This window comes from Erithacus rubecula, assembly GCF_903797595.1.
Source record: "Erithacus rubecula genome assembly, chromosome: 23".
In the NCBI taxonomy this organism is placed as follows: domain Eukaryota; kingdom Metazoa; phylum Chordata; class Aves; order Passeriformes; family Muscicapidae; genus Erithacus; species Erithacus rubecula.
The window spans coordinates 3229997-3254326 of NC_136675.1; the positions used below are offsets into that span (position 1 = coordinate 3229997).

The window sequence follows — 24330 nt, forward strand, 5'->3', positions numbered from 1 at the left end:
TGTCAGAGCTCATTTCTCTTGCAGTTTGGACACTGGTGTGTTTGCAGTAAGCATGGTAGAGGATTTCACATCAGGACAGTAGTGTTTCCTGCAGCTTCAGTTCTGTGGTCCCTGATTTTTCAGAATGAAACTAGCTGAATACACAAAATTCATTTAATGAGGACATATGGAATACTTCTGTGCAGAGTCCTGTACAAAAGCTGATCCCAGAAAAATGAATCTCATACCTCAGAGCAGCACTGGGACAGCTGTTAGCCTTTTGCTAAAACTTTGAGGCATTGGTGAGCCTGAATGATAAAATCTGATTTGAAAGCAAGGGAACTCTGTTGCTGTGTTCCTTTTTTAAAGTTTTCCTTGGAAATAGCAGAAGGTATTGATTTGTGCATGCCTGCTGCCAGGCAGAGTCCTTTGGGTGTCACACTGCCACATGAGAACAAAAGCACTTAGCTCCTCACCAGACCCAGAAGGGAGCATTGTCTGTAGCCTCCATCCTTCTTCTAGCCTGTTTTAGTCCTCTGGAAACTGGAATGAAGGACACAGGTACAAGCTGCTGAGCTCGGGGTTTCTGTGACTGCTTGACTGCTTTCTCCTCTCTGCACCTTGTTGACCGTGGCAGTAGAAGTGCTGCAGATGCCATTTTTAATAGTTTTGATTAATGGTCCTGAGCATGAAAAGCCACCATCTTCAACACGTGAAAAGAAGCTCCCGTGGCTGCAGCTCCGGTGTGCCGGCCCGGTGTGCCTGGCTCTCCGGTGTGCCTGGCTCTCCGGTGTGCCTGGCTCTCGGGTGTGCTGGCCCGGTGTGCCTGGCTCTCCTCTCCGGTGTGCCTGGCTCTCCGGTGTGCCGGCCCGGTGTGCCTGGCTCTCGGGTGTGCTGGCCCGGTGTGCCTGTCTCTCTCTCGGGTGTGCCAGCCCGGTGTGCCTGGCTCTCCGGTGTGCTCTGCCCTCCGGGAGTTTCTGGAAGCGTTCCGGGGAGCCCGGCCCGGGTGAGCCTGCCGGGGGGCCACGGCGAGAGGCGGCCTTGGCTCTGCCGGGCGTGCTCGGAGCGGCGCTGCCCCCGCGTCCCGGGGCTGGTACCGGGGCTGTGCCCGCGTCCCGGGGCTGGTACCGGGACTGTGCCCGTGTTCCAGGGTTGGTACCGGGGCTGTCCCCATGTTCCAGGATTGGTACCGGTGCTGTTCCCGGTACCGGCGCTGTCCCGGTCGGTACCAGTGCTGTCCCGGGTCGGTACCGGCGCTGCACCCGGTCGGTACCAGTGCTGTCCCGGGTCGGTACCGGCGCTGTCCCCGGTTGATTCCAGCGCTGTCCCGGGTACCGGCGCTGCCAGGGCGGGGCGGGGCGGGGTCAGCCATTGGGGCGGGGCTTCCCCAGGCCCCGCCCATCCCCACCGTGGTGGCGCGGGGCACGCCGGGAGCGCCGCGCGCCGATCCGCGCCTCCCATGGTGCCGCGCGCCGGCTGAATGGGGCAGAGCCAAGATGGCGGCGAGCGCGGCTCCGGCGGGCGGCGGGTCCCTGTTCGAGTGCCCGAGCTGGTGAGCGCCGGGCGCCTCAGGGGGGATGAGGGGCGCGGGGCTGCGCTCCCCGGGGCCGCGGAGCTGCGGCCGAGCCGGCGGGTCCGGGCGGGGCGCGGCCCTGCGGTACCGCCATCCACAGCGCCGCGGGGGCCCCGGGCCTCGCTGGGTGCCGGGGCTTTTCCCATGAGCTCTGACAGAATCCGTGGTGTATAGCAATTAAATATCGTGCTGTGCGGATGTATCCGGTCAGCTTGGCGCTAGCCTGCGGTTTTTATTAGCTTGAGTTAAGAAGTGAGTGAAATGTGGCAGAAGAGCATCGCGAGCTGCCGGGGCTGGCTCGGGATCCCCGCCTCGCCCTCGTGCCCAGCGCAGCTTTGCCTCAGGCTGCCCCGGGCATTTGTGCAGCTTTGGTGCATCGCAGCAGCGCCTGGCTCTGCCTTCTTGGGGTGCCCGAGGTGCGATGGTGCCGCTGTGTCACATCAGTGCGCTGACAGTGAGCTCTGTGCCCCGGCCCTGCTCACCCAGCTCTGCCCACCCCTCAGTCCATGGATGTGCTTTAGTTTAAACCTGGTTTTAAGTGCCTGCTTTTGTTGGTAAAGCCGTTTAACCCTCTCGTGAAAGAGAATTCCTCACGTATTTTAGGGTTTTGTTTGTGCTGAACATACACAATAATAAACGTCTACACAAGACAGGATGGTATTCTATCAGATTATGACACAATAGACAAGATAAAGCTAAAATTATTCTGGATATTCAGCTTGAAATTTGAAGTATCATCCTTTTGTTTTTCCCCTAGTGGTTTTATACAAGAATGATCACAATATGCATTATATTCCTGGTAAGTTGGAATGACTTGTGCCTTTGAAAGCTGTAGATGGAGGAGCTGGGGAAGCACAGCTTGTGAAATGCTCAGCCTCAGGGGCCTGCATGCTATTGCAGAAGAATTCCTACAGAAATCCCCTCTGGAGGAGAGAACTGTAACACCTGTAACTGTGAGGGCCTCTTCAGGTACCTGGTTTGTGTCTTTAGCTGCAGCAGGGCAGGCTCTGACAGAGAATTTCCCTGTGTTCCTGCCCTGGGTTGGTTCTGAAGCACAGTCTGTTGTGCTGGATGAGAAATGAGGTGGGATCTGGGAGGTGATCCAAGCCCAGGGGTGAGGAGGACATGTTTGATTTTTTGTAGCTCTCTTACTGCAACCTGAATGTCCTTTTCCAGTCATATTCTAAAGTAGTTCTTAGATACAGCAAAGTTCCTGTCTGGACTCTCTCCTTATACACTGTAAGGGAACTTTTTATTTTCTCTTGGACTCTGTTATGTGTTTGCACATTGTAATGGTTTTAGGGACCAAGCTGGCTAATTTTGTGTTTGTACCTGTGAAGTAAAGGAGTGCCTGAGACAATTTCATCTTGTCCAGCTGGCCTGTGCAGAGATGGCATCCAACACCAGTGAAATCTTTGTGGTTTTCCTTAATGCTTCTTTTGAAACCCAAAAGCTGTTTCATAAGAGTAAAAATTAAAAAGTGAACTAGCAGGAAGCCAGCAGAGCTTCCAGTCCCAGTGTTTGTGTTCTGGTGAACAGTGAACCCAAAATGGGAAGTGTTGGGTGATGCTGACTGGTGATAACCATGGGCTCATCCTGAGGAAGCAAGGAGCTCTCCTACCAGGTGGATTTATTTATTGATAGTTATTTTTCTGTGCTGCAAAACAAGTAGAGTATATTTCATGCTAAAGCTCTGGATGCCTTTTGCTGACATGTACAGATTCCAGCTCATGATTTTAAAGTATTTAAAATGTATCCAGTGTCAAGCAAAGAGAGCACAGCTATGATGTGGAATCAGTGCTGGGCCTTTCCCAGGTAGGATTCTCCAGGGTGAAGGTGCTTTGCAGGAGCAGCTTGGACCAATACTGGTGTTATTCAAAGCTCTGACTTAAGAGGGTGGAAAGGTTCCCTGCAGGAAGCCTGGTCTTACACAAGCACCTAAAAGTCTCCTCCTGTACAGGCAGCACTGTAGGGCTTCATTCCAAGAGCTTTGGGCAACCAAAAGCTTGGAGTTGCAGAAAGTCTTCACAGTCAGAAGCAGATTCTTCTGTGAATTATCTTCAGTCTTCTATTAAAATCAAAATCACAGTCTTTACCTATTTATTTTCCTGCTTCTAAGGAAAGCTGGTTGGGGCCTGTGAACACCAATCATATGAGAAGTACATCTTAGACATAATAAAAAAGAGTAGCTTTTTTCTTTGCCTTTTAGTTGTTGGTTATGCTTTTGAGCTCTGCCTCTTTCACTGTACCTGATTTGCATAACTTGGATAATATCTGAGTACCCCATTTCCAGAAAAAACTTCTGCACTGAAATTCCCAGTTTTCATCCAGTTTCAGTTGTGGCTTTGATTTAGGTTTTTATGCTGTTATAGGTTACTTTTTCATAATTCATACAATATTTATTCTTTCTTTTCTTGTGCAGCCAAAGCTGAGACAGATGAATAACAGTAGTTGCCACCTGAACAGTACTTGCTGATGCCACAACGTTTCTGCATGTCCTGTAACCCCTCTGTGCATGTGAGCCAAGATTTGGGCTGTGCATTTACAGTTGGCATAAAGAGGGCACCAAAACTTCCTGTAGATTAAAATTTAGCCTTCCATGAGATCAGAAAATGTCTCTAGATAACCATTACACATCTTAATTAAGACTTTTGCAAACCTTCTGAGCTGGCTTTAGGTAGTAAAAGTGACTTTTCTGAGGTTTAGATTATCTGGTGTGCAGTTTTGAAGTGACCATCAGATGTTTAATGGATATCACCTGCCTGTCCTTTTGTCCTGGTGTGTATTTGGAATTGTGGTTGTATTGTGTATTTTGAATTGTGGGTTGTATTTGGAATTGTGACCCTTTACCCTCTTTGACACACCAGGAGTGGGGATGTCAGGTTTGTCCTGGAATGGACATACATTAGAAATAGTTCATTTGAAAGCAGCAGTTGTTTGTCTTTAGTTTCTTTGACCAAGAACTGGCAATTCCTGGCAGTGCTTTTACACAGATTTATGGAAAATGTGAGTTCCAGAGTTCTGCAAATTCCACCCTGCCCTTGAAGTTGGACATGAAGGTGTGTGCACTAATCACAGAGGCCAAGATTTTTAGGAAGTGGCTAAATTTAGCTTCTGAGTCCACATTTGGAAACCCAAATAATTGACCTAATTTTAAACTAACACAATAGAATTATGGCTGTCCTGTCTATGTCCTTAATAGCAGCAACCCAAAATTTCTTGTAGTGACTTACTTCAGCCAGGCTGCTGAGTTTCAGCTGGATATGGATATTGTAACTCTGTTGGCATGTCAGCATTGAATCTGCACTGTGGAGGAGATCCTGACTTGTAAAACTTCATTTCTCTTACTTGGCACATTCCAAAGTGTTAATGGCCTTGTCCTTCTTTTCCTAAATGGTTTCTCTTTGTTACAAAGACATGGCCTGGCCTGTGGAACATGAAGTGAAGAAAGCAAAGAAACACAATTTTCTGTTTCTACTACAGAAGAAATATTTCTTTGCTTGTAGATATTTAAATCTTTTAAAAATCTGGTTTTGTTTGGAGGTATCCTATGTAAATCTTGAACTGTTGATCACTGTAAGCAGCTGATGTCTTCTCTCAGGCCAGCAAATCCATGTGTGGATTTCCTGTGGGAAATCCTAAACCTCATCATGTCCAGCTGCCTGGCCATGAAGGAAAGGGACTAATTATGCAAGGCAGCAGAACAGAGATGCTGTGTCTGCCAAAGGCTGTCAGATGGACCATCTCTCTTCAAGTCTCTTTCTCACAGCATGCACAGGAAATGATCATTTTAGCAAGCATTAGAGGATTCACACAAGAGCCATGCATTTGTAAGGAATTGACTTAGGGGAGGTAAAGGCAGTTGAATAGAATCTGTGATGTGACCCTGTTGGTGTTGGGATTTTTTATTAATTACCTCAACAAAAGTGACCACAGTACTTGCTAGTGACATAAAGTGTGATCATAGAGACCAGAGAATTATCCAGTCCTTTTGGTATAATATGAATATCCTGACAGTCAAAACAAGATAAAATGCAGAAGTGTATGGGGAAAAATGGGGACTAAGAACAAGAACTTAAAGTAACTATTCAGAAGTAAAAGGATGCAGGTTTATCTTCAGAAATAGAACAATAGATTTACAAATACAGTCTGAACACAGGGTGACCATCAGTCACCAGCAACACACAACTGTTCAAAAACCAGTGAAAACACCACTAAACTACCTGCTAGGTAATGATCTGGGGCATTGATCATCATCAGAGAAGTGTCAGTGCTGTTGTAAAAGGTGTTCATGAAAATAAATAGTTACTTGTACTTGATGAAGCTTACCTTTACTTTAAAAAGGGAATATTTTTTATACCTGAAAGGAAAGAACAAGCAAAATCAGAATGGAAATTAAAGGATGTGCTGAAAAATTATATGGAAATCAAGGTGTCAGAATAGGAATGTCTTCCTGGTAGACATAAATGCTACAGTCCTGTCTTCCTCTGATTTCTACAAGTTAATTACACTTCCATATATCTGTTCTCACTCTGAAAATGTAGGAATAATCTTATGAAACAATGGTTCCATTGTTGCTCACTGCTTAATACTAGTTTTCTTATTTAATTCAGTGTCATTTGAATGAATTTTTGATGTCATAAAACCTGAAATTCTCTCTAATAGAATATTTATGTCCTTGTTCTCAAAAAATTAAATTTTTATACAATTTCCAAATTCCTCTGTATTCCATGGAGACTTTGTTCCTGAGTAAGTAACCAAGGGAACCAAAACAAGCCAATATCATCTATTTCTGTGTGGAACTGCATTGCAACAAGAAAAGGTGCACAGTGCCAAGGTGAAGTTGGGCACATGCTGCAATCCAAGTGGAATGCTTTGTTCAGTCACAGCAGGCACGTTTCTGGTCAGAAATCCTCCAGAAAACAATTTCTTCATTCAGTAAAGGTCTGTAATGATCCAGTCTGAAGCACAGCTTTTTGAGCTGTGTTGAGTACAATTGGAAGTTTAACAAGAAGAATGCTTCTGAGCCCCCTGACTTTGCTGTATGACATTTCCACATCACTCCTGAAAAACACTTTATAAAATTAACAGCATCACTTGGTATCTGCAGTTCTGTCTGACAGTGGTTTAAGCAATAGATTACTGAACTGTTAAAACTGGTGTTTGAGTTCTCTTAGAGTGCCTGCTTGAGGCTGCCTGGGGTTTGCAGTTTGTCACCTCTTTTATCATTTCTTTACTTTGACTTTTTGAGTTCCTTGGGCTCACTGTTAGAGAAGAAAAGCTGTAGTGTGGGTATCCTCCCATCTTCTCTGTGATCCAAAGAACTTTGTTAATGATACTGGAGATGCTCTCTTTGCCATCAGCTCTGTTAATTCTCTGGAAGATTTCACATCCCCCCTGGGAGCTTTGGAGGGTTCAGGAGGCAATCAGAGCATCCTGTGTGTCAGTCACACTCACTCAGCTAGTTGCCCATGACAGTCAGTGCATTTGCAGGTGTTGTTTTCAGGTCACCTGCAGGATGCTGCCCTGGGGAGGCTCTCAGGACTGTGATGCTCCATCTGGAAAGCACAGAAGAAGCTGCTTGTTTCTCATTTTCAAACACCAGCCCTTGTTCTGGGGCCAATTGTGATAGGAGAGTGTTGGCCTTGGGGCAGTGCTGAGGGCTCTGTGTGCACAATCTGCTGACCTCAAGTAATTCTTCATCCTTCTGAACAGTGTAGGAAAATTAGTTTAGTGGATATTTTAGTACATTAGTGGAAAAGGACTTTTTTAACACTGGACATAAGATGGGAAAATACTGTTCTACCTAACAGCATAAGGCCAGTTTTCTAACAAACTTTCTTCTAGGAGATTTTTGCAGGAGATTCCCTTTCATGTTTTACTCCTTGATCCATGAGGTGATGGGGCAGAGCACATGAAGGGTGACTGATACTTCCAAATCCAGGCATTACTTCTGGCCTTTGGTGACTCTGGAATTAATTAGTTTAGAATATAAAACTGAAAAATCATTGTACTTTTTTAATTAAAAGGCTTTTCAAGTGTCTAACTTGGGCAGCCTCAACTGTGACATTGACTTAAAATGTTCCAAGGGAATTTTCTGTCAGAAATTACTTCTGTGAATTCTTTTTCATGGTATCATAATCAGTATTTACTGCCTTCAGTGTTTTACAGGAATAGGTTGATGGGGGAAATTCTGCATACAAAGGATTCTCAGTCCAAAAGAAACCAGAGAATTGGTAGATTTTTCAAGCACTCATTCATAGCTGAAGGCACTGCCTTGTAATGCTGCTGGGCTTGGTTTATCTGTTGAAAATAAAATTGAGGGTAAAGGCAGAGTAAAAATATGAGCAAGGGTGAAACTAAAAGTAGAGGGGGCAGTGAAAAAGCAGAGCTGATATACAGCAAAATATGACCATCAAGAATTCAACTGTGCTGGAGCTCTTGGGGGCTCTCCTGTGACCTGACAGGTGCAGGGAGGAATTTGCTAAAATGTGTTAGGACAGTCTGAGCATTGAATGTGCAGGAAGAGATCACTGAGAGGAAAAGCAGAGGCCAGACTGAGTCAGGAGCAGACTTGTAGAATTAATTTGTTGTAAGGTTTGCCTATTTGGAAAGAAAAAAAAATGGTTGGTGAAGCAGCTGTTGTTTGATCAGAGTAGAGCTGGTGTGTGAAAATTACCAAAAGTTGTGGTGCAGAGTAACCAGAACTTGACAATGTCGGAGGAAAGGGAGAAAACAAGTTTTCCAGTGCCCAGAGGCAGAAAGAGGGAATACTGAGTGGGCAGGAATCCATAAGAGGAAGCTGTTTCAGTGAAAACTGAGCCCTGGGACCTGCAGGGCTCAGCTGTGCCCTGGCTGTAGCTTGAGAGGAGGAACTTCCCTGCCTGGCTGCAGGGACTGCAGCTCATCACACAGACTGTGTCCCACCTTGGGAACATTTCTGCTTGATGCTCTGTCCCCCACATCACCATCATCCCATTGCAGTGGTGAATCCCCCACTGCAGAACATTGTGCTGGAGCTTAGCAGCCTCTGCTTTTGCTGCTGTTTGTTCATCCAAAACACTAACAGAATTAACCATATTCTTGTTAGGGTGGTGTATCCACAGTCTTTGAGAAGAGCTGACAAGAAAATTTATGAAAGTCCCAAGTGGTCAATTCAGGAAGGGCCAGAGAGATCTGGACAGGCTGGTGTAATGGGTTGGAAACAAGAAAAAAAAAAAGCTTGGGAAAGAAATAAAGTGGAAATTAGTGGGGGCTGTGTTCTTACATGAAATTATTGAGAAGAGCTGACCTTGCAACACAGAAGAAACCAGTAAATGTAAGGCACACCCCAGAAATGTGAACATCTCTGGTTAACTCCTTCAACTTCAGCTACCAGTGACTTTGTTTCTTCAGGCACCCTGAGAGCATCACTGCCCATTGTCACTGCAGGCACTGAGCAGAATGGGAATGTGATCTCTGCAGGGTTCCTCAGCAGGGCATGGTGCAGCTGAGAACTGGGTCACTGCTGCTGCCTGGAGAGCTGGTCCAGCCTTGGAGACAAGCAGCTGAGATGTTATCTGTGCATCTGGAGATGCAGATTCTGAGATATCTGAGCAGGGAAAGATGCTTTGTGCTGAGAGCTGAAGGATCCTGTGTGCTGCAGGGCAGGGTGTTGGTACCACAGCAGTGTCCTGGCTTTGAGCATCAGGAATGCCCAGGCTGGCAGTTCAGCCCTTGTCTTGCTGTGAGCTGCTGAGTCCCTGCTCCCTTTGCCCAGGTGGGAGTTACACTGCTGGCAGGTGACTGTGCCCCAGGGGAGGGGAGCAGGAGCAGCAGGGCTGGGGAGCTGTGTGCTCTTTGTGTGCAATGTCCCCAGTGCTGCAGCCTGCTCTGTGGCACCTGTGCTGGCACAAGTGTGAGCACAGGTGAGTGGGGAGGAACTGGCTCTTCTGTAGTATTACAGGTGTCTGCTTGGAGATTTTTGCCATCACCAGCTTAGAGAGGAAAGGTAGAAGTTTCTGTTCCTCTCAGCAGCCAGGAGTAGAGATGTGCTATTTTAAGATGACATGAGAAAAGATCTCTTCAGCAAACAGTCCCATCCTGTCCCATCTCCAGTTGTTGGTCTCTTCCTGCCTCATACCATGTGCTCTCAGGATTTATTCTGTTTATTGTGTAAATCACATGGTTTTCACCTGGAGAGGTAAAGCTTGAGATGCTTCATGTCCAGTTACCTTCACTCTTACCATAAAAAAAAAAAATCTTGGCTTATGTGTTGTCAGAAGGAATCTGCAGGGAGGAAAAGAAAATTATGGGATTGTCATATTTTCCCCAAAATACTTCTGCTTACATTTGTGTAGGTTTGATCTGCAGCTCAAGCAGCTCTAATACTAATAAAATTTTTATTAAATGTTTTGATGCTATATTTTTCTTTATTTTCCAGGGCAGGGAAACCCCCACCTGGCTTACACCTGGATGTAGTGAAAGGAGACAAACTCATTGAGGTATGGGAGTAGGATTTGATGGCTTTGGTGTATCATGTGCATAGGCACCAGCAGCAGAACATTCCCCATCATTTCCCACACTTATTCATAAGTATTTCATTTCTCTCATGTATTCATTATCTTCAGATCACTTTGTTTTGCTCTGAAACAAGGAATGAAGTGACTTTTCCCTTGCCTCTGCAAGGCAGCCTTGTGCAGGGCTTCCACCAGTTAAACCTCTTCCCTTTGTACTGCTTCTTTGAGAAGCATGTCTGGTCAGTTTATTTTTTTATTTTGCATTACAGATTAACCAGGCATGCTGTATTTCACAAGAGTGCTGCTCTGTCCTACAGTATGAAATGCAATCTGATTTGATTTTTCCTCCCACATTCAGGATCTGTGAACAGTGTTGTGATCAGCACAGATACAGCAAGTTATTTTTATTACAGCACCACCTCATTCTCTATTTCACATTGTCTTATATCACACTGAAAGTAATAAATAAAGAAAAGTCTCTTTACCATTGATTTACCAAAATAAGAGTATTGGTCTAATACTCAACTGTGAGGGACAATAGACTCTCTAACAATTTAAAGTTAGAAAGTGTGTGTTTATTGTGTGGTAATCCCCTAATACACACTGAAAATCACAGGTGATCACAGAATCTGTTTATTGACAAAGGATTCAAACAAATCCATATTCATCATAACAGCCCCTCCCACCCCCACTTCCTGTGGTAATTAGCTTGAATGGCTATTAAGCATTGATTGACTTCTTAATTTAAGTTTGGGGTTGTTTTCATGGGGAGGGGTCTTAAAAGGAGGAAGTAAGGTGAGTCTTCCTCACCCTAAACTCTTGACTTTTTATCACTGACAATACAAATGATTTCTGGGGACAGTCCAGTTTTCCAAGGAATGGGTTTCTGGTTGCATTGTCCATGTTCCTTTGGTTCTGCTCACTGGTTTCATCCTTTCCCATTGTAAGTGCAGCTGAGCAAACATGAAATGACAGACAATCAATTATTTCAGTTTCAAGTAACTACTCCCTTCTAACTTTTAATTATTTTCAGCAAGGTAACTAAAATCCTAATTTTCTAAGTGTTTCAGGCAGAAAGAACCCAAACCAGTGAATGTATTTCAGCTGTGGAGAGACTCCTCACTTGAAGCTGACTGAAACAGAAATGTTTCTGGGTGTAGTGGTGTGACACTGGCCAGACACCAGGCACCCACAAAAAATCATTCATTTATCCTCTCCTGCTGCAGCTGGGCAGAGGAAGGGGGAAAATTAATGAGGGGCTCATGAGTTGAGATAAGGATTGGGAGAAAAAAACACAGGGCAAAACAGGTTTAAATTTAAAGGTATAAAGTAAATTTATTATTAACAGAGTTGGAGGATAACAAGAAGTAAAACAGGCCTTTAAAACACCTTTTTTCCCCCCTAACCCCTCCCTCTTTCCTACCAACAGCACAGGAAGACAGGGCATGGGGGTTTTGGTCAGTTCATCACTCAAAAGCTTTTTCTGTTGACTCAGGGAGAGGAGCCTTGTCTGTGCCATGGGGTCCCTCCCACAGCAAACAGTGTTCCCAGAGCTGTGGTGGTGTGGGTCACTCATCCATGGGCTGCAGCCTTTCAAGGCTGGGCTGCTCTGGTTTGGATGCAAGGATCCTCTCTCTGCTTGGGTCTCCACTGATCACAGCTTTCCCTGGCATCCCCCTGCTCCACCATGAGCACTTTTCCCATGGGCTGTGAGTGGGTCTCTGCATCCCCTGTGATTTCATGCACTGCAGGAGGACACTTTGTGTCACCATTGTCCTCCCCATAGCCTGCAGAGGAATCTCAGCTCTGGCACCTGGAGCACCTCCTCCCCCTCCTTCCCCACTGACCTGGGTGCCTCCATGTTGTTTTTCCTCACATATTCTCACCTCCTCCTCTTCTCTGTTTGGAGAAAAACTTGCTGCTCATAGGAACCATTGCCAACAAGCTCCACTAATTTAGAGACTTACAAGATCCCATAATGCAGGGGCAAACAGCACTTGGGTGTGATCCTTGTGTTTCCTGTTCACTACAGGTGGCAGAGTTTTACAGTTTAGTATTCTCTGGTAGCCAGCAGTAACTGTTGTTAAATCCTCTGACAAGGATTTACTGAGCACTTGATACTAACCTAGCCATCAGTGCCCCAGCCTCCTGCAGAGGCCTGAGGGTCACCCTGTGATTGCTGGGTCTGCAAAGTGCAACAGCAAAACAAGCCATGCAGTGTTTAAGCTCAGTGTGTGAAGGAAGACACTGGGTTATAGCTCAGAGGCACAGAACATTTTGGAAATGTTATCTTGAATTCAAGGCAATAAAATTATCTTTTCTGTTGATGATTTGTTGCAGTACTTCCATGAATTTGTGTCTTTACAAAATCTCTTGGAAGTGCTGCCCAGTCAGGGCAGTATTGTTTGTGTGTAACAGGTGCAAATGAAAAATTACAGGATGCTTTTGGTTTCAGTTGTGGGCAAGAATGAGAAATGGTTTGATCAGTTTTTGTGGTAGTTGAAATTGTGAGGTAACTGCTTGCAGAGCTGATCAGTGTTTGTGGAGAAATAAATCAGCTTCCACTTGATACCAAAGCTGTGTTTATATAGGACTTACTTTCAAATCTGCAATAAAAGGAAAAGTTGATTCTCATCTGTTTTTTACAGAATGGAGTCATAGAATTCACTAGTGCAAAGGTGTTGAGCGTGGGAAGAGTCAGAATGCTAAACTGAATGAGTAAGGAACTGCAGAATAGGGGATAGAAATCCAGTCTCATGCTTTGAAGAGTGACTGTCCTTCCCAGAGTGTCCAGTGTTGGCTGGTAAAGAATGGAATAACTGAGACTCTCCCATATTCAGCTGTTCTGATTATATAAAGAGCAGATTTGAGTTTATGTATTTAACAGTGCCCAACTGAACTGAAATACTGGTGAGCTGTTGATGCTTTGTTTTGAATTTGCTCTATTTATTCACGTTCTTGAATTTTTTTCAGGAAGATCCAAAAGATTCTAGGAGTCTAATGTGCTTCTCTGTTTGATATTCTACCTCAGAAACTCATCATTGATGAGAAGAAATACTATCTCTTTGGGAGAAATCCTGATCTGTGTGATTTTACCATTGACCACCAGTCTTGCTCTCGGGTCCATGCTGCCTTGGTCTATCACAAACATCTCAAGAGGGTTTTCCTCATAGATCTGAACAGCAGTAAGTAGTGTGGCATTTAACCAGACAGAAGAGCTGTGCTTCAGTGCTTAAAGATTCTTCAATCTTTTTCCTTTTCCATTGTTGTCTGCACTCTAGGCAAATGGATATAATTGGAATTTGCATCATAGGGAAAGACAAGGGTTAGAGCAAAGGAGTGTTTGCTCCAGTCAGCCTACAGCTGCCTTACTGGGTGTTTCAAACATTTCTAACTTGTAAGAGGGCAGAGGAAAGGAGGAGAGTGACTTGGCCTTCCTGTCACAATTTTAGTGAGGCCTTGTCTTCTGAGGGTGATTTCCCAAGGTCTGGAACCTGTCAGGTGGGTTTTTGTACTGTCCACACTTGGTACATTGGGATCTGCAGTAATACAGAAAGTAAAAGGTGGTTTTATTTCTTTCCAGTGTAATTTATTTCCAGGTATAATTTACTTCCAGTGATGCTTTGAGGACTTGTGGTGTGTGTTACTCAGTTGGTGAGACAGGTGTGCTTTCAGCAGTACCTCAGCTCCTTATACCTCAGAACAATTGTTCCAATTTCTGAGATTCTCAAGCTTGAACAGCAATCCCACGATTCCCAAGCTCACCAGCCCGTTTTGCATCTTGCTGCCCTCAGCACATGGCACTTTCCTGGGTCACATCCGTCTGGAGGCGCACAAGCCGCAGCAGATCCCCATTGACTCCACGGTGTCGTTCGGCGCCTCCACGCGCGCCTACACCCTGCGGGAGAAACCCCAGGCCCTGCCCTCGGCCGCCAAGGGCGACGAGAAGATGGGAGGGGAGGATGAGGAGCTCAAGGGGCTGCTGGGGCTGCCAGAGGAGGAGACAGAGCTGGATGTGAGTATCATGGAGCACTGCATTCCCTGCTTTGCCTGTACAAGTTCTAGGGAAAGTTTAAACAACATGGTTTTAAGCAGAATAGAGCTATGGGAAGAATATTGTTTAACAAAAGAAATCATATACAAAGTTTATATGTAACCTAGTGTGTTAAAAAACTAAAATTCTAATATGTTAAAGAGTAGTGGTCCAAGTTTGTTAAAACAATTCTATATAAAAACATGCGTTGAAGAAAGGCAGTGCTTTTTGCCATTGACTTTTTACCACTACTATTTACCATCACTTTACTCTCTCACTGCCATCATTGGCACCCAAAAAAAAAAAAAAATAAGCTGCTGCAACATCAACTTCCTAAAGCCTTAAGAAAAAAGCTTCTATTTCTATTTAAAACTATGCCAAAACTTAACATGAAATTTTATGTCTGTAACTATGCTTTTAAAAACTAATACACCTTTACAATAAACAACTTATAGCAACTATTAATTGCTTTACTCATTTAAGAAAATAACCCAACAAAATTAATGCCTAAAAGCACCAAAGACTTAACCTTACACTCATGGAATCATTTAGGCTGGAAAAGACTTTTGAGATCATCAGGTCCATAAATCTAACACTGCCAAGCTGTTATGACCCACTCCTGAAAATAAGGTTAACTCAGCTTTTTTTAATAGATCCCTTGGGGCAGATTGGAGTGAAACAATGCTGAATGACCAATGTTTATATATTTATAGAGAGAGAGTTTATTTTAGAATTAATAGATTGCAGTGGAAAGGAGGTAGGTAACCATTTTGGTTATAATTATCTATAATAATACAGAAAAACAAAAGTATAAAAAATAACATTCTAAAAAACATATAACAAAAAGAATGAAAGAATATGAGTAGAAAGATCTCAGCACTCCATGTACCCAGCAAAAAGACTTGATGTCCATAGGCTGAAGTGATGGTTGCTGTGTTGATCCATGAGGGTGAGAGAAGCCCTCAGACCAGAGTTTAGTGGCTTTAGGTGGAACACCCAGGTACCTCCCCTGGGCAGGGGAAGGTTTATACTCTCTGTTGTCAGACTCTGGATCTCATGCAGTCCTCTGGTGAAAGGCCCAGAAATTACTCTGGGGACACTTTGGGGTGCTTTGATGGTTCATGACCCAGTACATGACTCTGGCTCTCACATCAGTGCAGTTGAGCCAGTTCTGCCCCATCAGAGGGAAGAAAACCTTCAGCTCTAGGTGCATGTCAGCACAGCACCCACTGAGTTTGCAAATGGCCAGTTGTTTATGCCACTGACATTTCAGTCTGTCACACAGGACCCTAAATCATGTCCTTCAGTGTCTAAATGTCTTTTAAATACCTGTGGGAATGGTGACTAAACAGCTTCCCTGGGTAATACCTCCCTGGGTTCAGATTTTTAACTTGTCTTTGAAGACAATCTGAGGTTTCTTCTGCTGTCCAAACCATCTCATCTGCAGTGATTATCCTGTGACCATGCTGCTTCCCAGAATCATGGATCTAGTAATCTTGCTGTGCAAGGGGTCATCTCCCCAAGGTTTGCCAGGGATGTGCTCTCCAGCTAACATTGCCCCAGGTCAGGACAGTTTCCCACTCTGTTCCCATTGCCAGTCACCTGTGACTGCTTCCCTGTTCCCTAAGTTAGCTCATGAAGGGGAGGAGCAGTGTCTGTGGCATTCCCAGGCTCTGGATATGGGAAGGGACCTCTGAGAATCATCAGCCAGCTCAACCATCTGGAACAGGCTGTCCAGATTTGTGCTCCACTCTGAATATCTGTGCAGAGACCCTGCAGCCTCTCAGGGCAGCTCATTGCAGCCCTGAACCTCTGCTTGTTCCTCGGGGTCTGAAGTTGAAACTAAACAACAGTCATGTGATTAAATCTGACTTTGTGCACTAGTTGCTTAAACTCTCTCATTTCTGAATTTGCTGTTAGAATCTGACAGAGTTTAATACAGCCCACAACAAAAGGATCTCCACACTGACCATTGAGGAAGGGAACTTGGACATCCAGAGGCCAAAGCGGAAACGGAAGAACTCCCGAGTGACGTTCAGTGACGATGATGAGATCATCAATCCAGGTGAGGAGTTGGCTTTAATCCTCAGCTGATGCCCTTCAGGGCCTCCTTCCAGTGTGCTCATGGGGATTCCTCATGGCTGCATATGGATAAGGAGAAAATAAATTTGGCAGTCAATAGAAGCTGCTGCCACATCTCACTGAAGTCTGTGACCTCTTTCAGTTTCTTCTGTTCTACCTGTAAAGTAGCTGCAAGCTCTGAGCAGATGGGGATGTCAGACTCAGCTGCATTGTTCAGTACTCTGTCAGATACTGGAGAAATGTCCTGGGTGCAGAAGGAGGAAGGTGGCTTACATTGTTTGCCCTCTTTAGAATCTCAGTGGGAACAGAAGTTGTTTGCTTTTCACCTGTCCTTTAATTCTTTCTTTACCTGTTGCCCCTGGGATGTCTCGAGCTCAGAGGGTTTTTGCTACTTTTGTGCACATCTGAACCAAGTCATCCCTAATCTTCATTCAAACTGATGCATTTGAAGATGCATCCAATTCCATACTAGTTGTTTTTTCTCCCTTAGCTGTTCTGTATTAATGGCATTTTTATCAATCATACTTTATTCATAATTTATTAATAATATTCCTGTTAATAAGAGCAGCTAATTAATGAGCAGGTATTTTGAAATACAGTGTGGAGGTGGTTCCTTTGGCACCCAGAGTGACCATTTTGGTTTATAATGTGATGCAGTCAGTGCTCAGAAAACCCTAATTCAAACACCAGTCATACTCATCACAAAAAAAAAAAAAATCTGGCCTTTAGAGTCTTCTGACTCCTGCTTCAAGGACTTTAGGGACTGGCTGCTGTGTTGTTAGCAATGCCTTGTCAGCAGCAGCTTCAGCCCAAACTCCAGCCTGTCTGATCCCAAACCACTCATCCAGCTGCTCCCATTCTCCATCTGAGGGAAAGCCAGGATGCCTGATGAGCCAGCTGGAGACAAAGCCACTGTTCCTCCTTTTTTTTGGTCACACTTGAGCTTAGTGGGAGCTGCTGGAGTGCTGGCTTTGGGAGGAGAAGGTCTCTTCCAGTTTTTTGTGTAGATTCCTTTACCCTACAGAGGTTCTGTTTTTCCCATGTGCTCATTGAAGGCAGCACTGGTTGTGCTCACTGAAAGCATCACACTGAAATCATCACTGCTTTGCTCACTGAAATCACTGCTTTGCTCACTGAAATCCTCACTACTTTGCTCACTGGAATCACTGCTTTGCTCACTGAAATCACTGCTCACTGAAATCACTGCTTTGCTCACTGGTATCCCTGCTTTGCTCACTGAAATCACTGCTTTGCTCACTGGAATCACTGCTTTGCTCACTGAAATCACTGCTTTGCTCACTGAAATCCCTGCTTTGCTCACTGAAATCACTGCTTTGCTCACTGAAATCACTGCTTTGCTCACTGGAATCACTGCTTTGCTCACTGAAATCACTGCTTTGCTCACTGAAATCACTGCTTTGCTCACTGGTATCCCTGCTTTGCTCACTGAAATCACTGCTTTGCTCACTGAAATCACTGCTTTGCTCACTGAAATCACTGCTTTGCTCACTGGAATCAGTGCTTTGCTCACTGGTATCCCTGCTTTGCTCACTGAAATCCCTGCTTTGCTCACTGGTATCCCTGCTTTGCTCACTGGTATCCCTGCTTTGCTCACTGGAATCACTGCTTTGCTCACTGAAATCACTGCTTTGCTCACTGGAATCACTGCTTTGCTCACTGAAATCCCTGCTTTTCTCACTGAAATCACTGCTTTGCTCACTGGAATCACTGCTTTGCTCACTGAAATCACTGCTTTGCTCACTGAAATCACTGCTTTGCTCACTGGAATCACTGCTTTGCTCACTGAAATCAGTGCTTTGCTCACTGGAATCAGTGCTTTGCTCACTGGTATCCCTGCTTTGCTCACTGGTATCCCTGCTTTGCTCACTGGTATCCCTGCTTTGCTCACTGGAATCAGTGCTTTGCTCACTGGAATCCCTGCTTTGCTCACTGGAATCCCTGCTTTGCTCACTGAAATCACTGCTTTGCTCACTGGTATCCCTGCTTTGCTCACTGGAATCACTGCTCACTGAAATCACTGCTTTGCTCACTGGTATCCCTGCTTTGCTCACTGAAATCACTGCTTTGCTCACTGGAATCCCTGCTTTGCTCACTGAAATCACTGCTTTGCTCACGGAAATCACTGCTTTGCCCACTGGAATCACTGCTCACTGAAATCACTGCTTTGCTCACTGGTATCCCTGCTTTGCTCACTGGTATCCCTGCTTTGCTCACTGGAATCCCTGCTTTGCTCACTGGAATCACTGCTTTGCTCACTGGTATCCCTGCTTTGCTCACTGGTATCCCTGCTTTGCTCACTGGAATCACTGCTTTGCTCACTGAAATCACTGCTTTGCTCACTGGAATCACTGCTTTGCTCACTGGAATCACTGCTTTGCTCACTGAAATCACTGCTTTGCTCACTGGTATCCCTGCTTTGCTCACTGGTATCCCTGCTTTGCTCACTGGTATCCCTGCTTTGCTCACTGAAATCCCTGCTTTGTTCTCTGTTGCTGTTTTGCAGAGGACGTGGACCCGTCTGTGGGGCGCTTCCGGAACATGGTGCAGACAGCAGTGGTCCCTGTTAAGGTACAGTCACTCCTGACTCTCATTAGCACATTTACATTGATGAACTCACTTTATGATTTATGAAACAAAGTGCTCCCACATGCAAAGTGTTTCATTGTTAAGCAGAAGTTATGTCTGTGTTTCACAGTTGTCTTTTTTAGCAAATTTGACCATTTCCCTTTGAATCCAGCTTTAGCTTTTTTCTTTAATAACACGAGATCAATTTTTTTTGTCCTCCTAAAAAGAAACACTTTCCAGAAATTCAGTGCATTAGTTCCAGACATCAGATAAAACTGGGAAATGTGGAAAATAGAAGGGAAAAATGAGAGTTTGTTTATTTAAATACTGTGTTTGACATTTCATAAGTTTGTGTACTAGTAGTACAAGTTTAGGTTTTGCTCCAAGATGAGCATGTTGCCAGTGTTCTATTTAATTGGAATATGCAAGGAGGAAGAAAGATCTGCAGAACTTCAGAGCAGCTAAGGCACTGTGTAAACTGAATAATATCATGTGGAGAAGGATAGTATTCCATCAACCCAGACTGCATGAGAAGATTCCAGTGATCAGGAGCTAAATCACCCAGTGATCCAGCAATTGCAGTTTCTTTCTGTGGGGGAGGGAAGGTTTGTGTTATAATGTTCTCAGGCACAGGGTGGGACTTGGGCTGTCACATGCTGAGCCAGGAGTTGGACTCAGTGAGCCTTGTGGGTCCTTTCCAGCCCAGGACATCCTGTGACCTACTTGGACTTTGTTCAGGATGAGCTCGAGACTGGCAGGAGTGTACAGGAGGTGAAGAGATGCTCAGACTTCATCTCAGTTACACCTGAGTGTCAGCTTTGTGCATTGTGCACCTCTAAGAGTTTATTGTTGTGGTTTTCAAGGGAGCCTGGAGGAAACCTTGTAGGACAAAGACTGGGGACACGATCTGTTAGCACCTCGTGTTAGATTTAGGTGTGACAAAGACTAGGACACAGTCTATTAGCACATCGTATGTGATAGATTTAGGTGCCTCTTGGGGGAAGTGGTGTTGACTGTGAGGACTCAGTTAAACGGGCTGCTGGTTCCCTGCACTGTGAGTAACCCTTGCCGTGCCTGTGTGTGCAGAAGAAGCGCCTGGAGAACGCGGGCTCGCTGAGCACGGACGAGTCGGCGTCGCGGCGCATGCAGAGCTTCCCCTACAGCGGCGGCTTGTACGGGGGGCTGCCCCCCACCCACAACGAGGCGGGCTCGCAGCCCCACAGCGTGCACGGCACCGCGCTCATCGGGGGGCTGCCCATGCCCTACCCCAACCTCGCCCCCGACGTGGACTTGACTCCAGTTGTGCCCTCCACAGTGAACATGAACCCAGCTCCAAACCCCGCTGTCTTCAACCCCGAAGCTGTGAACGAGCCCAAGAAAAAGAAATACGCCAAGGAGGCCTGGCCGGGCAAGAAACCGACCCCGTCCCTGCTGATCTGAGCGGGGCGGGGCAGGGCAGGAGGCACCAACTCCAGAAACTTTTCATGTGCGGTATCGTCTTTTTAAAATTTCCGTGTCCTAACAGATGTAATATCAAGATTGGAGGAGTGAAATATCCTTTAAAGATCTGTCTTCAAATGTTTTTATATGTCTGTTAAAAAAAAAATACAGCTCCCATCTCCTTTTGAACCAAAACCCCTACAGCCTTTTCTTAGCCACCACTGTCCCAGAGGTCTTTATGCTGAGTTTGGATCCACGAGTCGAAGGGGCAGTCACACAATTTAATTATCACTTATGGCATGACCCTGCAGGTCCGTGTATTTCAGTGCTGAGCTCGCTGTGGTGACACTGTTCCTGCTGGACGTGCTCACAGCAGGGCAGCTCTGTCAAGAGGAAATGTTTGTGGGGCCAAGCCTTGCAGAATCTCATTGGAAGGAGTTGTAAAACTTGCAGACTGTAGGTCAGCTTTTATTTTTTATGTTTTCAAAACCCCAACAATGGGGGGCATTCTTTTTTTTATTATTATTATTATTTTTAGTTTGGTTACAGCTTGTTTTAATTTCCACATAAAACACTAGCTCATCCCATGAGTCATGAGTTGAGATGGATAAGCAGCAGGGGGTTCCTGAGCTTTGCAGGAGGCAGTGTATGGGATGGATACAGTGTGCAGAGGATCAGGCATTGTGTGCACTGTGCCATGGGGACTCCCCTGCAGAGCTCAGGGTGAAGCTAACAAACACAGTGCAATTCCTTTTAGACTTGCTGGCCCCTGTAACTTAAATAGTTTCATTTTTATTTGCAAATGGAACTTTTAAGTTTAGAGTATATGAGATTCAACAAGACAAAAAGCTGGGAAGACTGGCATGTTCCCCACACACAGGTATTTTGGCTGCTTGGAAGTCTAGGTGAGAATTGAGTGTTTCTGAGAGCCAGAATAGGAATTCTCAGTGGACTTGGGTTGTTGCTCAAGCCCTTTAGTTCCTTGGGTTTAGGTTTGAAAATGATTCACATACTCAGATATATTGTGGCTGTACTTTACACAAGGTAAGGCCAGAGTTCTGTTGTTCTTCAGTTCACTCTGGATTTTTGTACACACTCTAATGCAGTTCAGCTACAAGTCACATTCCTTTGCTGTTTGGGGGATCCAGATGATCCAGAATGAGAGCAGGTACCTGACTGTTCATTTGTGCAGGATTGCAGCTACTGGGGGTAGTGCTGAGTTACTGAGATGGGGCTGTGTTCAGTGAGCTGGGATGGTGGATGGGGCTGGATCAGTCTGTGCTCACTGAGCTGGGATGTTGGATGGGGCTGGATCAGTCTGTTCAGTGAGCTGGGATGTTGGATGGGGCTGGATCAGTCTGTGCTCACTGAGCTGGGATGTTGGATGGGGCTGGATCAGTCTGTTCAGTGAGCTGGGATGTTGGATGGGGCTGGATCAGTCTGTTCACTGAGCTGGGATGTTGGATGGGGCTGGATCAGTCTGTTCAGTGAGCTGGGATGTTGGATGGGGCTGGATCAGTCTGTTCAGTGAGCTGGGGTGTTGGATGGGGCTGGATCAGTCTGTTCAGTGAGCTGGGATGTTGGATGGGGCTGGATCAGTCTGTTCAGTGAGCTGGGATGTTGGATGGGGCTGGATCAGTCTGTGCTCACTGAGCTGGGATGTTGGATGGGGCTGGATCAGTCTGTTCAGTGAGCTGGGATGTTGGATGGGGCTGGATCAGTCTGTTCAGTGAGCTGGGATGTTGGATGGGGCTGGATCAGTCTGTTCAGTGAGCTGGGATGTTGGATGGGGCTGGATCAGTCTGTGCTCACTGAGCTGGGATGTTGGATGGGGCTGGATCAGTCTGTGCTCACTGAGCTGGGATGTTGGATGGGGCTGGATCAGTCTGTGCTCACTGAGCTGGGATGTTGGATGGGGCTGGATCAGTCTGTGCTCACTGAGCTGGGATGTTGGATGGGGCTGGATCAGTCTGTTCACTGAGCTGGGATGTTGGATGGGGCTGGATCAGTCTGTTCACTGAGCTGGGATGTTGGATGGGGCTGGATCAGTCTGTGCTCACTGAGCTGGGATGTTGGATGGGGCTGGATCAGTCTGTGCTCACTGAGCTGGGATGTTGGATGCATCAGACCCATTTGAGATGCCCCAGAATCTGTGTGAGTTCTGCTCTGTAGTGATTGCTTCTATCATGTCCCTGAGGTGCCAGCAGGCAGCTGCCCAGCTCCCAACAGCTCTAGAGACTGCTCTGTTCCCTCTCCACACCATCACATCCAGCTCAGACTATTCTTGTGTGGATTCAGCACCTGCTCCATGATCCAGCTGTGCTGCTCTGTGTTTAAGTTGCCATTGATGATTCAACTGTTGGGCATTTGTTCTGCTCCCACAAAGACTCAAAATCTTCCTGTCTTTAGTCTGGCTTCTAGGATTTTCATTTCCCAGCCAGTTGCTTCTGAAGGCAACTCTTTAGGGTAAGACTAGTCAGGACAAACAGAAGTTGAGCAGGTTTCCTTCTTTTTGTTTTGGGATATTTTTGTTTTATTTTGGGGGGGAAGAGGGTTGGGTTTGGGGATTTTGGGGAATTTTTTTTGCAAGTGGCTCTTTGCAAGATTTTTCTTGACATGGGAAACTTCACTGCTCGTTGTTTTTTAAAGCTTTTCTCCTCTCAGACTCTGAACCAGCTCTTATTATTTCAGAGCTTAGGGGCCACAGCTGGCCACGAGGGGATAGGAACATCGAGGGGCTTTGTACAGACATTTGTACACTTGTGTAATATGTAATAGGCCTTTTCACACTTCTGTTGAGCTTTTTACCTGTAACCTTTACTATGTTGTAAATTAAATGCAGATTTTGCCAGGTTGGAGAGTGTAGTGTGTTGGTTGCAGTCTGCACTGGTACAGCTGAGATGCCCATGGTGATGTGGCTCCTGGGAGGATCCTGCACAGTGCTCTTCTCCTTGTCCTTGGGCTGCCTCAGGCTGCAGCTCCTAAAGCTGCCCCAGCTGCTTTGCTTGTCACCTGCTCTGCAGCCTCATGCTGCACTTTGGTACACAAGGACACTTAGCAGTGGATTTTGAACAGTGGTTGCTTTTGTTTTCCAGGTGGAGTTTTCTGTGCTTCTGGTATAATCCTCTTTGTAAGCTGCACTCCAGAGCCCAGCTCTGCTGCTCTCATTGCCCAGCCTGCTCCTGCAAAAACCTGCCTCGGGCAGGTTGAGAGCACCATGCCCTGTCTCTGGATCTGCACTGCCCTGGGCTCTCTGGGGACAGCTGCAGTGCCAAACAGCAAAATGGATACAGGTAACCTGTAGGGTTGAGAGAAGCTCCCCAGCTTTGCTGAATTCAGTACTATTCAGGGCGTGCATAAGTTTTTTCCCAGTGCAGCAGCAGCTGGGGCAGGTGCACCTGCACTGCAGTGTTGACAGAAGGCTGAAGTTCACAGTTCATGTGCCAGCTGCTCACCTGCAACAGGCAGAAATAGCTGGAAGAGGTGAAGGTGTTCCCTCTGTGGTCTGACACTGTCAGTTTGGGTGGGTTAATCTGTATTAAATGAAGGATTAAAGGGGAGAAACTTGCAGAATAATCTGAAGCCCTCTGCAGTGAGAATGCAGAGATGGGAACAAAGTGGAGACTAGTTTGCAGCTGAATCAATGAGCTAAAGGAAATGGTGGTAGTGTCCAGGAACATCTGTCCCTGCAGAACTTCTGGGTTACCACTGTAACCCCTCATCCCTGATTTGGAAATGCTGCAGCATCCAGCAGGCAGCACAAGAGCTTGATGTGAGCTACCCCATGGACAATGAAATACCAAAACAGCCCCTGTGCCAGCAGGACTTGTTGGGGTGGAGATCTCCCTGGGACCTTCAGGAGAGCAGGAATGGCTTCCAGTGCAGAGCAGGTGAGTGGCCAGGTGAAGTATTTACTTATGCAATTACACCAGAGTAAAATCTGAAATTTCAAAGTGTCCCCCCATAGCTCCTGCCCACACTCAGAGCTGCTTCAGAACCAGCCTGGTCTCAAAGCTGCCCGGTTGGGACCTGCCAGCTCGGCCCTCCTGCTGCAAACAGGAGCATTTGAAGACAGGCAACACCGACAATTACTGCCTGTATCCCACTGCTCCCTCTCAGATCCGCCTGTGCTCTGAGCC

The 24330-nt window shown here is 46.0% G+C and overlaps 1 protein-coding gene across 1 annotated transcript; it reads left to right on the forward strand.

The window, feature by feature from the left end:
• The first annotated feature begins 1402 nt into the window (after positions 1 to 1402).
• On the forward strand, positions 1403 to 23046 carry PPP1R8 (protein phosphatase 1 regulatory subunit 8). Its single transcript, XM_079325590.1, has 8 exons — positions 1403 to 1531; positions 9975 to 10035; positions 13082 to 13235; positions 13845 to 14065; positions 16004 to 16148; positions 18690 to 18754; positions 19838 to 21551; positions 22201 to 23046. Exons 1-7 carry the CDS (start codon positions 1476 to 1478, stop codon positions 20189 to 20191), a joined length of 1056 nt encoding a protein of 351 aa, XP_079181716.1. The 5' UTR covers positions 1403 to 1475; the 3' UTR covers positions 20192 to 21551; positions 22201 to 23046.
• Positions 23047 to 24330: the final 1284 nt, after the last annotated feature.

Coding starts and splice junctions, on each gene's coding strand:
- PPP1R8 (XM_079325590.1), top strand. CDS start 1,476: ATGGCGGCGAGCGCGGCTCCGGCGGGCGGCGGGTCCCTGTTCGAGTGC. Junction 14,066..16,003: donor AGGAGGAGACAGAGCTGGAT/GTGAGTATCATG, acceptor ATTTGCTGTTAG/AATCTGACAGAGTTTAATAC. Junction 16,149..18,689: donor TGATGAGATCATCAATCCAG/GTGAGGAGTTGG, acceptor GCTGTTTTGCAG/AGGACGTGGACCCGTCTGTG.